Source organism: Corvus brachyrhynchos, unplaced genomic scaffold, assembly GCF_000691975.1.
Source record: "Corvus brachyrhynchos isolate BGI_N302 unplaced genomic scaffold, ASM69197v1 scaffold32, whole genome shotgun sequence".
Classification (NCBI taxonomy): Eukaryota; Metazoa; Chordata; class Aves; order Passeriformes; family Corvidae; genus Corvus; species Corvus brachyrhynchos.
Window position 1 is genome coordinate 15922537 of NW_008237919.1, and position 12912 is coordinate 15935448.

At 41.6% G+C, this 12912-nt stretch overlaps 1 protein-coding gene across 1 annotated transcript in view; it reads right to left on the reverse strand.

Annotated features, from left to right (window-relative positions):
* Nucleotides 1–1295: 1295 nt before the first annotated feature.
* PDXK (pyridoxal (pyridoxine, vitamin B6) kinase) overlaps nt 1296–12912 on the reverse strand; it is a gene marked incomplete at its 5' end in the record, with an annotated part of 29659 nt that continues 18042 nt past the window's right edge. The window contains 4 exons of the mRNA XM_017733099.1: nt 1296–7912; nt 8660–8726; nt 9282–9418; nt 10435–10546. Coding sequence (XP_017588588.1) covers nt 7800–7912; nt 8660–8726; nt 9282–9418; nt 10435–10546 — 429 coding nt within the window. The remainder of the gene's footprint in view (nt 7913–8659; nt 8727–9281; nt 9419–10434; nt 10547–12912) is intronic.

A 12912-nucleotide genomic window follows, 5' to 3' on the forward strand; every position in this document is an offset into this window, starting at 1 on the left:
AAGAGGCAACTCCACTCTCCCCCATTTTGAGCAGCTGCATTGTCCCAGACCCTCCCTGGCAGCAGCACAAGCACTTTTCTGTTCCCAGGATGAGGAGGTTAAGAGAACTAAAGCAGATTAGAACTTCAGTGGTTTTGACTGCATAAATTCCCCATTGATTTTAGCTCCTTCATGTCCCTTGTTATGGGGACAGGCAAATCAGAGCCAGCAGAGATGATGGGAGAGGAAGGGTAGGGCACACTTTTATGGTGTAGCTGGGATGGATGAGTTGTATCTACCACAGCAGCCAATAATTCTCTACCTTTCTTTCCAAAAGCACAAAAGCCAAGCCTGCATCATCTGAATAATGCACTTCCAGAGTCTCTTGGTTCTCCATGGCCTGCAGAAGAAATCTACGGGCATTACACCACGGCCAGGCAAGCAGGCAGCTGTACACCACGGGCTTTTGGGGGCGCACAGAGTTGTGCTGAACCACTGCCTTGGTACAGCACTGCCAAACAAACCCAACAGCTCCACACCGACCTCAGCTCCCCACTTGCTCAGAGTAACTCCTCCACATTTCCCCCAAGGGAGGATGCAGGCAAAACAGTCATTCTGCCACCACCACGAGGACACTGCACCCACAGATTCCCAGGGGAGGAAAAGCCAGGCACAACATATCCCCAGCACTGCTGTTCCCTGCCACAGCCTCCCTCCTCATACATTATTCATCTCGGTGACATTTCTCCTGCTAACTTAGCAAAGCAGAAGTGCTTCTCTTTTAACACATCCAGAAATCAGGAACTCTCGGGAGAAAAACTCGTGATAAATTCTCCTCTGCTTTTTGCAGTGGTGATTTATTCACAAGAGGGCTGAGGATGCTGCCACGTTTACTAAAAGGGATGTAACAAGTGATGCTCAGTTTTGCCAAATCACCAACTGCTGCAGTAGGTGATGACATTTATCATAGGACCATGCTCCAAAAACTCCTTTATGCTGCAGACCCCTGCACTTTTTAGACAGACCCCAAAGTTCAACTAAAAAAAATTAATATATCTTGACAGTTGGGCTTTAGCCCTGGTCTCCCAGCCATAGGAAACAAAGACTCAGTATGTTTGGCAAGATGAAAAAATCCTGCTCTGGTTTTGAACCCTGTCAACAGCTTTGCCTTTTGACTGAATGGGACTTTATTGGTAACTCAGCTCTTCTGGAAGGTATTTATGAATTTGAATTCAGAACAAACAGCTAAAATTCCTCACGCTATTACAGCTGCCAAACTATAAGGAAAAAAATCTTTACTTTCTCCCATTTGTCTATTCACCTGTCTGTGCACAGGTTTAGCACAAGCTATGAATTAATTGGTCAGGTTCATACAATGGGAACAAGCCATTTTTGTTCCATCTCTTGGCTTGTCCATGTATATATTCCTATTAAGCACTTTTAAGACCTCCCAGTCTTATTTAATTAAACAAACAAACCCATCCCCAACTTTTAACCTACCCTATATGTATTTGAAACTTGATTCCAATGCAAAATTTCAGGCTTATGCCACAAACCTTACCTGATTTTAAAATGGATAAGGTAGCAATATTTAGGGTTTTCTTTTTAAACAATGGTTATCTACCATCCTATTGCCTCTCTCTACAATCAAGCGTACAAGCCTTACTGCAGGAAGGATACAACTTGTAATGGCCAACCAGAAAAATACACAAACACTAGAAAGCCTACAGTTTCATCAGAAATTAAATCATTTGCTATTACACAGAACTTCATTGTTTTTCTGGCATAGAAGTCATTGAATTACTACACACACCTCAAGGACAATCATTTAAGATGTGTAAACATATAACAGGTCCACCTAGTCAGTACAAAGCACCACACAAACTTTTAAGTACATAGAAAGTTTGCTCATAAATATTTCTTTGTTTAACAATTCAGCACTAAAAAAATATTACTTAAAAAGGCATCTTTTATTAAGTTATTCAGTTTGTCCAGGGCTGGTGGGGTTGTACTATCCCTACTATATTACAGCCACCTGACTCTCTTTCCAAACCATTTCAGTTCTCTGGAAGAAAAGGCTATGTGTGGCTGGGACCCAAAGCTTCAGCACAATCTATAAAAATATAATTCTTTAAGACCTTCTGCTCACATCCTGAAGGCCTACTCAGCCAGCCCCCCAAATTCTGTTTCCCACCCCTACCACATTGCAAATAAAGCTTCAACATACACACACACACACACACACACAAGAGTACATAAAACACACTCTTCTACACACAGATTTTTTTCTAAACAGCAATGCAACCACGAGGGCAATAGGTGTGATTTCAGTGGTAACATATGGCACAGCCTTCTCATATTGCTGGTTTTCTCTCTCTGAATAATGTGCTGCCCTATTCACTGCTCTGAAAATTGAGGATTTATTACCATTATTTGCACTGTGGAGGCACTGAGCCAGGAAGATGTGCACATTTAGGAGCGTCCCATCTGCCTCGATGTCCACTGCTGCCAGAGCAGCAAAAGCACCAAACTGGTGGCACTGGGGCTGTCACCTGGCACTGGTTTCCTGGTGAAGCAGATGGGAGTTTTCCTTGGCTGCTGAATGCCACACCACATTCCTCTCTTCTGGGAAATGGTGAGAAGTAGCTGGGTCTCTCCTGAAGCAGTGCCCTGACAGCAGCAGTGTGCTCAGGGCACACTCCTCCAGTGACTGATTGAACCTCGGGGATTTACCTGAAATCTGCTCCTGCATGCATCTACAAACTCGCTGGTTTACTCATTTATTGAAAATAATGCACTTTCAAGAGTTTTCATTTATTTGAAAGAGCTATTTTTGGGCTGTGACTGAACATCTCTAAGCTTAGTTTCCATGGCTGACAAATGTCTTTAATGGACATGTTTCAGAAAGCTACAGAACTGCTAGGCAGGCTCTCACTTACCAGGAACATGAAGAACATGTGCTTTCAGGAAGAACAGCTCTCTGGGTATCTAATCCTGGGATTCTAACAGGAATGGAATGACTACAGTCAGTAAGCCAGTATGGCTGCAAGGGGATGTAAAGGAAGGGGTCGAGCTTCCTTTTATAAAGAAACATTTTAGTCCCAGAGTGACCAAACTTTGCAACACATCCCAGCTTTTTAAAGCACTCTTTAACTGGGCAAGGACCTTTACTCAGGAGAGGTGGTTTTCTTTAGTATAAATATAAACGAAACTTCTCCAGTGGACATAAGTGTAATGACACAGCACTTTCTGCTCTCCTTAACCTGGATCCCTGCTCTCCTCAACATGGATCCCTGCTCTCCTCCTCCTGCAAGCCACCACCCTGGCAGGGACACTGCTGAGTGCTGACAGAAGCTCTTGTTCCCACATGAGGAACATTTCTTTCCCACTCTACAGTCCGGTATGCTCCACCCTACACAGTGAGGTAAAAATTTAGTGGAGTGCAGTTAAATGCTGCACAAGAAAGAGATCTCAAAATGAGTTATGGTTCTTATTTCAAGCCCCTCTTCTCACCCTGTTTGCAGGAAAGAAGAGCACAACACAATAAGGTCCTACACATACAAGTAAGAGGAATGCAAGGGAGTGGTGCAGAATGCCAGCGATCTTCTTCCCATGAAACGTCTTTAAGAAAAATAAGACAACAAGGATGTTTCTCACTTCCACATCCATACCTTACAGTAAGATGATAACAGGGCACAAATGTGCTCTCTTCCATTAACTACCCTCTCTCTATCCTAGGACATAACTAAGGAAAAAAATTTAATTACATCCATTTTAATCAGCAGGACTACCAAACCATTCTTGTGCTGTTTAATTCTGAAATGATTAACATGTTTAAAAATAGGATCTAACAATTTGTGTGTGCACAGTATATTAAATGTAGATGCTTTTATTACAATCTTCCTTGCTACATATTTTAAAATAAAATTAATCAATACAATCACCACAACAGTCTCAGACAACAAATTAACACCATCCAATCAAGACATAGTTAAGATACTCAAAAGGCAGTATGAGTAGCTGGAAACCTTGGTCCTCCAATTCTTTTGTATAACACATGGATTATAGATTTCTCCCCACTTGAGACAAAAATCAGTACACAAACATTAACAATTCATACTGCAGCTTTCTGAAGTGTTTCTATTGAGTGTGGCTAGCACTGATTTCAGCTCAATGTCTTTATGCACGTCTCAATTCTCAGCACATAGAGACTAAATCCAGGCCCAGAGTAGATGGTTCATAAACAACTTTTGGTCTCTCCTGCATAGGTGGCTCTGCAAACGAGTGGGTGGACTTGAGCAGTGGCCACAGGCACTGCAAATCACTCCAGGAAAAAGGGATCCGACACAAACACAAAGCATTCACCTCCCCCATGCTTCCATGTGCTGCAGCATGAGAAGCCTCGTGTGCTTCTGACCTCACACACGTGGCAATGAAGCCACCAGTCCCCAGCTGGTGAGTGCTGGACTGCTGGGTTACACCTTTCATGCTCTCAGGACGGCCACGGAAGGTTATCCATTATTACAGACTCCACTCTCTGGGCTAAAGTGCTTGTTCTCCTGTACTGAGTTAGGATCTAAGCTAGTTTAGACTAACCTTTTATCTTTAACTATAGGTTTGCAAGTGAATCAGACAATGCTGGTCAGTCTCCTCCCAGCCCCTATATAAATAGTGGGCACTGTCTGGCACTGAGACACTTTCCAGCTGCACCAGACAGACAGCACAAACTCAGAAAAAGATACAGGTATTATATGCAGGAGGAAAGGAGGGAATGAAATATTAAACAGGACTGTGCTGAGTCTTTGAATTTTGTTCTGCACATGAGCTTTGTGTAACTCTAAACAAATAAAAATGTGTACTTTGACATTCAAAAATACCTGTTAGCCTGCTGTGGCTACAAAACATTAGCTACAGAATATATTTACAGATAATTTCTGATGTTTGTTCCTTGCAAGAGATGTTAAGCCCAATTCTTCACTGAAGACATAAACCTGACCTAATTTCGATCAGGTCAGTGGGAGTTTAAAGCAGTTATCACATGAGCAACCCTCAGGGACTCAAGCAGATGAAGCCAGCAGCCCATTGCTACAGGATCCAGCTACTGTGGAATAGGAACTTTTGCAAATTGAGCACATTAGTATGAATATGCTTTGTTTTTGTTTTAACATGGATATGTCACAGACTCTAAGGAACACATTAATTACTGAACTGATCCATTCTTTGAAGAAGTGGGAAAAGATTACACCTGACAGGTATAAACTGCTCCAACAAACATAGCGCTTTGTCTTTTATGTCAAGATCACGGCTCATTATGGTTGACAATGAAAACCTTGTTTGCAAGGTAGCTCCAAGTTTCCCAAATTCCAAACTTCTTTATTTCAGAGAAAACATCCCTTGCCTTTCTCTCAATCCTCTTGTGAAGTCTGTCTATTCTAATGGCAAAATAAAATTGTGCTGTCCCACATTTACTAAAAGGGCACTGACCATTGTCTGTACAGGCAGGGAAGTTCAGGGTGTTGATCCCTTCTTCCTAAGAGGATGGTAGGGATTATACACTTCCACATGAAACAGTCTAATTGTAAAAGATTAATAAACTCGTAGTTATGTTTGGAATATGGCATGCAGCACTTGGTTAATCAATGTTAGAAACAGTGAAAATCCTTTTCGTGTTCAACTGTTGAAATGCATCACCAGCTACAGTATTTAAATATCTTTGCTGAAAGCAATTATCTCAAAAGAGGTAATTGTCTTCCTGGCACAGCTGCCCAAGCAAACAGCAGCTTATCTAAAAAGGGGGAAAAATATTAATATGAGTATTTTCCAGCCCATCTGGAAGTTTATGTTCCAGGGAGTACAAAATACCTGCACACCAATTTAAAAATCCAGGGCTGCAAAGAAAGGCAGTTCGATGTGCTCAGAGAATCATGGAATGGCTGAGGTTGGAAGGGACCTCTGAAGATCTCTGGTCCAACCCCTGAGCAAGCAGGGCCAAGAACAGCAGACTGCTCATGGCCATGTTCAGTCAGCATTTTGAGTATCTCCAAGGATGGAGACTCCACAACCTCTCTGGGCAACCTGTACCAGTGTTTGATCACCATCACAGTGAATTTTACTTTTTTAATGTTTAAATGGATTTTCCTGTATTTCAATTTGTGCCACTGCCCATTTATCACTTCCCTGGACACCACTGAGAAAAGCCTGGTTCCCTCTTCACTGCTTCCCATCAGATACTTGTACACACTGTCAAGGTAGTTCACAACTTTTTACATGTTGGGTATGAGCCATGAGCTCATATCTCTGTTACTGACTGCTAGTTTTAGCAACTGTTCACAACACCAAAATTATTATTGCTAGAAAGTCATTTCATGACAGTGGTTACTAAAAACTGTGACGGCAGAATCACATTTTGTAGATTAATTTCTGCTGATTTTTTTTCCCTTAAACTCTCAAGTAATGTTGGGTTTTTTTTCACTTTTGATGCCAAATGCAGGAGAGGAAGTCTATTAGAAATGCAATTTCCATCCCCTTATGTAGTCTGAGACAAGTAAAGCTCATCAACTCAATTTGGATGTAACATCACACTAGACCTCATCTTGGGACAAGCATGAACATGGATCCCATACAGAAATCCTAGGGAAATGTGAATGGCCAATACCTGTCAGCAGATGTGCCCTGCTGCTTCAGTATGTGGCTGTGATCCATAGGACACTGAAATGACTAAAAATCCCATTTTGAAGCCTTATCAAGCAGAATCTTGATATCAAGATGTATTATTAATAATAAGAGTAATAGTAATGCATTTCTGTAATCTCTATTGGTGTTGCTTGCAGAGACATTATGAACAAGTTAATTTTTCTGTTTCACTGCATTTGGTAAACACATGTAACTTACCAGACCTTACTAAACAAAAAATACTACTTTTCCCATATTGCTTCATTGCTAAGCCTGCCAGCAGTGCTTACTAATGTTAACTGGAAGTGCCCATGTAGTTTGTAAGTGCATCCACCCACGATGAACAAACCAAGGCAGCCAACTTCCAGGGTACAAGCTGCTTTCTCTTTTGCCCTTAGTTATAAACAGAGAATCAAACCTGGCCTCGGAGGTAGAACTACACACTTCTAACCAGTGCTACCAGGCATGATCTTGTTAATGAAGACGTTTCTGGAGCAGGAAAATCATGTGGGCACCCACGGACATGAGAAATAAGCAGCCAGAACCTGTGACAACTGAAACTGCGCAGCTGTTCATGGACAAGAAACAGGAGCAGAGATCAGTAGCATGAATGACACCTCAAGGTCACTTCAGAGTACTGAACATGCCAAACATCTTCAAAGTACTCCTACACACAACCAGAACTGTGTGTGTAGATTTAACCCTGCTTAGTTTCATAGCAGCCGAGATACTGAATACCACAGTAGGTAACCAGGTACCTCCAGGAAAAGGGAGCATGGAGCCAGCTCCATTGGCACTAGATGCCATCTTGAAATACATTTTCCAGTCAGTCAAGCATTCCATTAGCAAATTCACATCTACAGTCTTTGGCAAGGCAGGAACATTGCTCTCTTGCCCTGGGTAGTCACACAGAGTAAGTGAATCTGACAGACATTGGGATACCTGGGAGTATGCTTCAATGCACACTAACTGTTCTGTTTTTAAAACTGAGCAAGGCCAGCACATATGTTTGAGAGTGGATATCTGCCTATGCTGGGCACTATTTCATGAAAGTCAGGTTTCTGTCACAGATCTAAGGCAAATATTACAATTTACAGGAAAGAAATGAGGACATCGATACATTGTGCGTTATTGGAGACGTGGAGCCTTTATAACACGGTGGCTTTCACTATGATCTCTGGGTTTTCTATGTCCTTTTTGCTTTGGACCATTCTCAGTTCCAGCTGGGCTGAGTTTGGTTTGTTTCCTTCTCCAGCTTGCACTAAAAAGATGACATCACAATGTCATTAAAAACAGCAGTACAAAAAGAAACAAGTTACATTGTTGTTACCCCACGATTTTTTCTACCTTCCTCCCTTCCCCAGTCTCCCTTACTACTCCCTGCTAAAGGCTTCCAAAATGGAAAATCCAGGTCAGCACTGTGATTTCTTATCACCACTGCTCCACACCTCTCTCCAGGAAAGAAATAAGTCTCTGCTGTTAATTAGGAAGTCACACAGCTTAGAGAACCCACAGATTTCCTCAAGAACTGAAAGACAGGGGAACTCCAACAGAAGAGAAGCTTAAAAAAAAAAAAAAAAAAAAAATCACTCCCCACATGGCCAACACAGCAAAGAAACTATTATTAGTTGATAAACCCCTCTCAGTGCTAAATACACACTCAGAGGGACAGTGAGTGAGCTACACTGAAGCAGGAGCTCTGTGGCACACCAAACTCAGCATTTTCTCAAGTTCTGCCGGTTTTGCAGAGCTGAGTCAGGCACAGTCAGCACGACTGCCATCCACCACAAGCTAAACAGTGACATCTGCAGTCGGCTCTTGTCAAAAATCGGCTTGGAGGACACAGTAGGAACAAGCAGACAAAACTACCAAGCTCTCATTCTGTAAATTCTCTGCCTGCTTCTGCACTGAGGGGCTGCTTTTAGTCAGGAAACCCAGAAAGCTCCTTGAATATTTCTTCTGATGCCAATCCAGGCAGAAAACAGGAGCAAGGTCTGGATGAATTTACCTTTTGCACTCTTAATGGTCCTTTGCAGAACGTGCTGCATGGCTGACACAGTCTTTTCACATGCCACCTGCATCAACACAACATATTCAGGTTTTAGTAAAACTTCAGCTGCCTACTTTAATAGTACTTAATATTAATAAATATTATTTCAAAAACACTGCTATGAAGAGGAAAACATGACTGACAAAACAAACAGGATGACAACTATGTAATGTAGAGTTTGGAAAAAATAAATTTTCACTTAATTCTCCCAAAACAGGTATTAGAAACCATATACCTACGTCCTTAAGGGAAAGGAGCAGAAAAATAGATCTGAGAAATTATTTTCGAAGCTCATTATGAAGTGAGGATAAAAACCATAATTATAAACATGCATGCAGTCTGTCTCTCTAGAGAGAAGAACATCTTATTTGGCAAAATTACAAAATCAATCTAATTGAAATACGACAGTTTAATGTCCCTTTTGGCAAAAGGGAAAGTCTGTGGCTTTTTCTCTGAGGTGAGGAAAAAAAAGCCAAAACAGAAGACAGTCTTTAAATAATGTCACAGATTAGAAGTTTTTAAAAAAACTCAAGAGAAACAAGGTCCAAACTTGCAGAGAAATGAGTAACTTCTCCCACACCTTCAAATTGTTGGGGTGCTTGTGTGTCCATGCCAGAAGCATAGCAGCGAACAAGTCTCCTGTTCCAACAAAGACAGCATCCACTTTAGGAGACTCCACTCGAATTCTTTGTGTTATCCTGGTACCATCTGCTTTAGCTGCAACACAGACACACAGTTAAGTGACAGACCCAGCAACTAATACAACAGCAATCACCAGAATTTAAAAAGAAATAGTTTTAAATGTCATCGTCAGATTTGAATTCCTTTGCTGTTTGGAATGGAAAGCCAATAAAGAATATTGTAAACTTTGTACCAGCTCTTTTAAAAGGCACAGCCTTCCAAAACATGGCCAGCTTGGGATAGCATTTACAACTTCTATACTGTACATACTTCATTTAAGGGGGAGGAAGGAGCTACCACCTTCATTTTACATCCCTCATAACTGTGCCATTCTCAGGTGAAAACAGTGAACACACAATGAATCTTGGTGGGACTACAGAAGGGGATATAGAGAAGAAGCAGAAGGGTATTTCATAACCTATCAAGGGTATTTTATGACCTATCAAGGGAGGGACAATCTGCTGACAGGACAGTGTGACTTTTCAGAAAAGCATTCAAACATTCCAAGTTCCTGTTTTATATCCTTACTGCCAGGGTCACTACTAGGGGCTGTAAGAGTCCCAATAAACCTCACCTAGGACATCCCCCTCCTCTGCCCAGGAGCTGCATGGAAGCTCAGGCCTGGGCACAAGCAGCCTTGCCTGAGCTATGCTGCAAATACTCCTGTGTACAGCCGTGCTGTCCTGACTTACTGATTGGATTTTCCAGATTAATCTCAGACCTGGCTTGTCTCTCTTACTCTGGACTGTCAAACAGACCTGTCTGCCACCACCCCCCCGTCCTGCTCACCTTATTCAGGTCCTGTGGGTCTGTGCCCCATGGGTAGGGACAGAGTCCTGCCTGTGCTACAATCACTCTCAGCTCTTGTCTTTCCTCATGGAGCAGTCCCAGTCTTACTACTCCCTGATATTACTGTAGGAGGTCTTCACTTGGGAATCTGAGCTCCTTCCATGCCCTACAGATGGGCCTGATGAAACTATTCCTTCAAGGAGTAACAGCAAGCACAGACAGGTTAAAAGAGAGCACAGGTAAGGAAGGAGCTCTTGACTTACTTTTTCTGTGGCTTCCCAGAGCAATCAAGTAGTCATTTCCTAGAGGTGCCTGTAGATCTGAACTTGTGATCACCACAGTCTCTGGTCCCATGGCATGGAGCATATCCATTACCTTTCAACATGCAAAAAGGCAGGAATCAGTGACTGCAGTATGTGTTGGTTACACTTTCATTCATAGTACTGAGGGTTTTTAACAAGCACCTTATTTTGGCATCTTTTGTAAAGAGAAAAAACCAGTTTCTACTCAAATAATCCACTTGAATTAGGGCCATTACTTTGAAAAAGGGGAAGGAAAACATCCACATCTAAATGTACACACTTGTTAAAATATACAAGCATCTCTGTTTGTGTTATCTTTGGATGCTCCTCTGGAAAGAATGCTCTGTTTCAGCTGTGATCAGAATTTTTGCCTGAACCATGTTTTCAGAACATATTATCAAAAGAATAAGAGAATGAATATACAGATACATGCACCTGAGCTGGCATCTTGAAGCATTTGCTAGAAAGCTAAGAACTCCAGGTCATGAAATCTTATTTAGCTACTACTTTTAGAGTTAGCAAAAATTAAAAAACCTAAATCAGAGGCACAAGTGTGTCTGTCTCAATCTTCTCATTCTGTTTCAACCCCCTAACTACAGCTGTAAATTATATACCTTTGCAGATATATTTCCACTCTGTCTGTTCCTCACTTAAACTCATTAATACTCTACTTCTGACATCATAATTGGTTGCTACAGACACAAGTGATTTTGATTTCACAGAAAAAAGAATGACTTCAGTAATGAGTTTAGTATAAAACATGGATAAAATATTAATTCTCCCAGAAGAGTTTAACTAAAAATCCTCTCAGGCTAGCTGTGACTCATGAGCAGCTGAAGGATAAGGATTTATTTCTGCTATTTTTTAATACTTTATTGCTTTTCTTTCTTGTCTAAGCCTCCAAGTTTCTTCAGCTGTCAGACCTCTTTGCACAGGCATCAGCTGGGTTTTAAAGAAGCAGTAAATCCACCAGCATACACTGACACAATCAATCTGTGCAGTAATATTAAACTAAATTTCATTTCTCAGTCACAATTCACCAGGATCCTAATCTCCACTATTTCTAGTTTTAGGACTTAGTCCCTTCTACATTAATATTACATCATACTTTATTTTATGTTAGAAGACACTACTGTCATCACAAGTCTTCTTAAAAAAAAGGAAAGCAAGCATGAAACCATGGAAATCAATGCCAGAATTCCTACCACCTCCAAAGGGGACAAATTCCAGCATGGATTATTACTAGACCCATATATGACATGCAGCTGGAAAGACAGACAGATTAAAATATAACATCCTGCAAACAACTGCTTTAAAAATGTTTCCATTTCTAAGTATAATTCTCTCTCTTTGGGAGAGATTTTTTTTAAAGCCCATCACAAATCAGAGCTGTGGCATGAATCAGTCAGAAGACTTAATTGGCAAAACTCTTTAGCACATGCAACTCATGTTCACAGCTGAAATACGCAAATCTAAAACTAATGGCTGCTCAGCTAATGATGCTCTCCTCAAGACTCTGGTTCCACTGGTGAGGATGAGAACAGAAGAACTGAGTTGCAGCTAGCAGCCAGTGGCACGAAGCACAGCTCATCACCCTCACCCAGCACAGTGGGGTAACATAAAACTGGGGCAGTGGAAATTCAGAGAGATGAGATCTCTGTAGCTGCTTCCTGCTGTGAAGTGATGGTGACCAATCCATGTTGTCTGACGTTGCTACAGCAAAAAAAACAACAAACATTTGGGGTGACAGACCCCCAGCTACTCTCCAGGGTGCCACTGCAGCTGCTGTTTGTTTAAAGATTTTGTGTTCTTTTGAAGTTCAAAACCAAACTGGAGGGAATAACATCAGTCCATTCTGAAAGCACTTGACTAGTCAACAAAACAAAGAGCTCAGCCCTTCTCAAGACATCAATGAAATTGTATTTCTATTTTGTCCTCCCACAGCTTTTTATTTTCTTCACTTTGTGTAAAAGAGCAAACCTTTACACCTTGATGCAATATATTTGCAGGCCATCTATCATCTCCACATGGTAATGACAGCAGCTGTCAATGCTTGGGATTTATCTGCAAGAATGAGGAAAAGTTGTCCTCACACTCAGCATTGCTGAGTGTGGACAGCAGAGCCCCAAACAGGTTCCTAATGCCCGTGGTCCCCTGGGTTTTCACCCCAACCAAATAATACAGTAATAACAGAGCTGCTGGCAGTGTCTGGGCATTTGCCATGTGTGCTGCTGCCACTCCTCCTTCACTGCAGAAAGCAAGCTCAGAGAGATGTACTCATAATCACTGTAATCCCTTTATCTGGAGCTCTTTTGGGAAGTTTCTTCAGAAGTCTGACACTAAACCAGGAAATGTTTTGTGCCTGGAGTGTAGGAGCTTTAATGATAAACATATGGAAAGGACAGAGGCCAAAGTGACTCCAAGGTTAAAGACAAAATG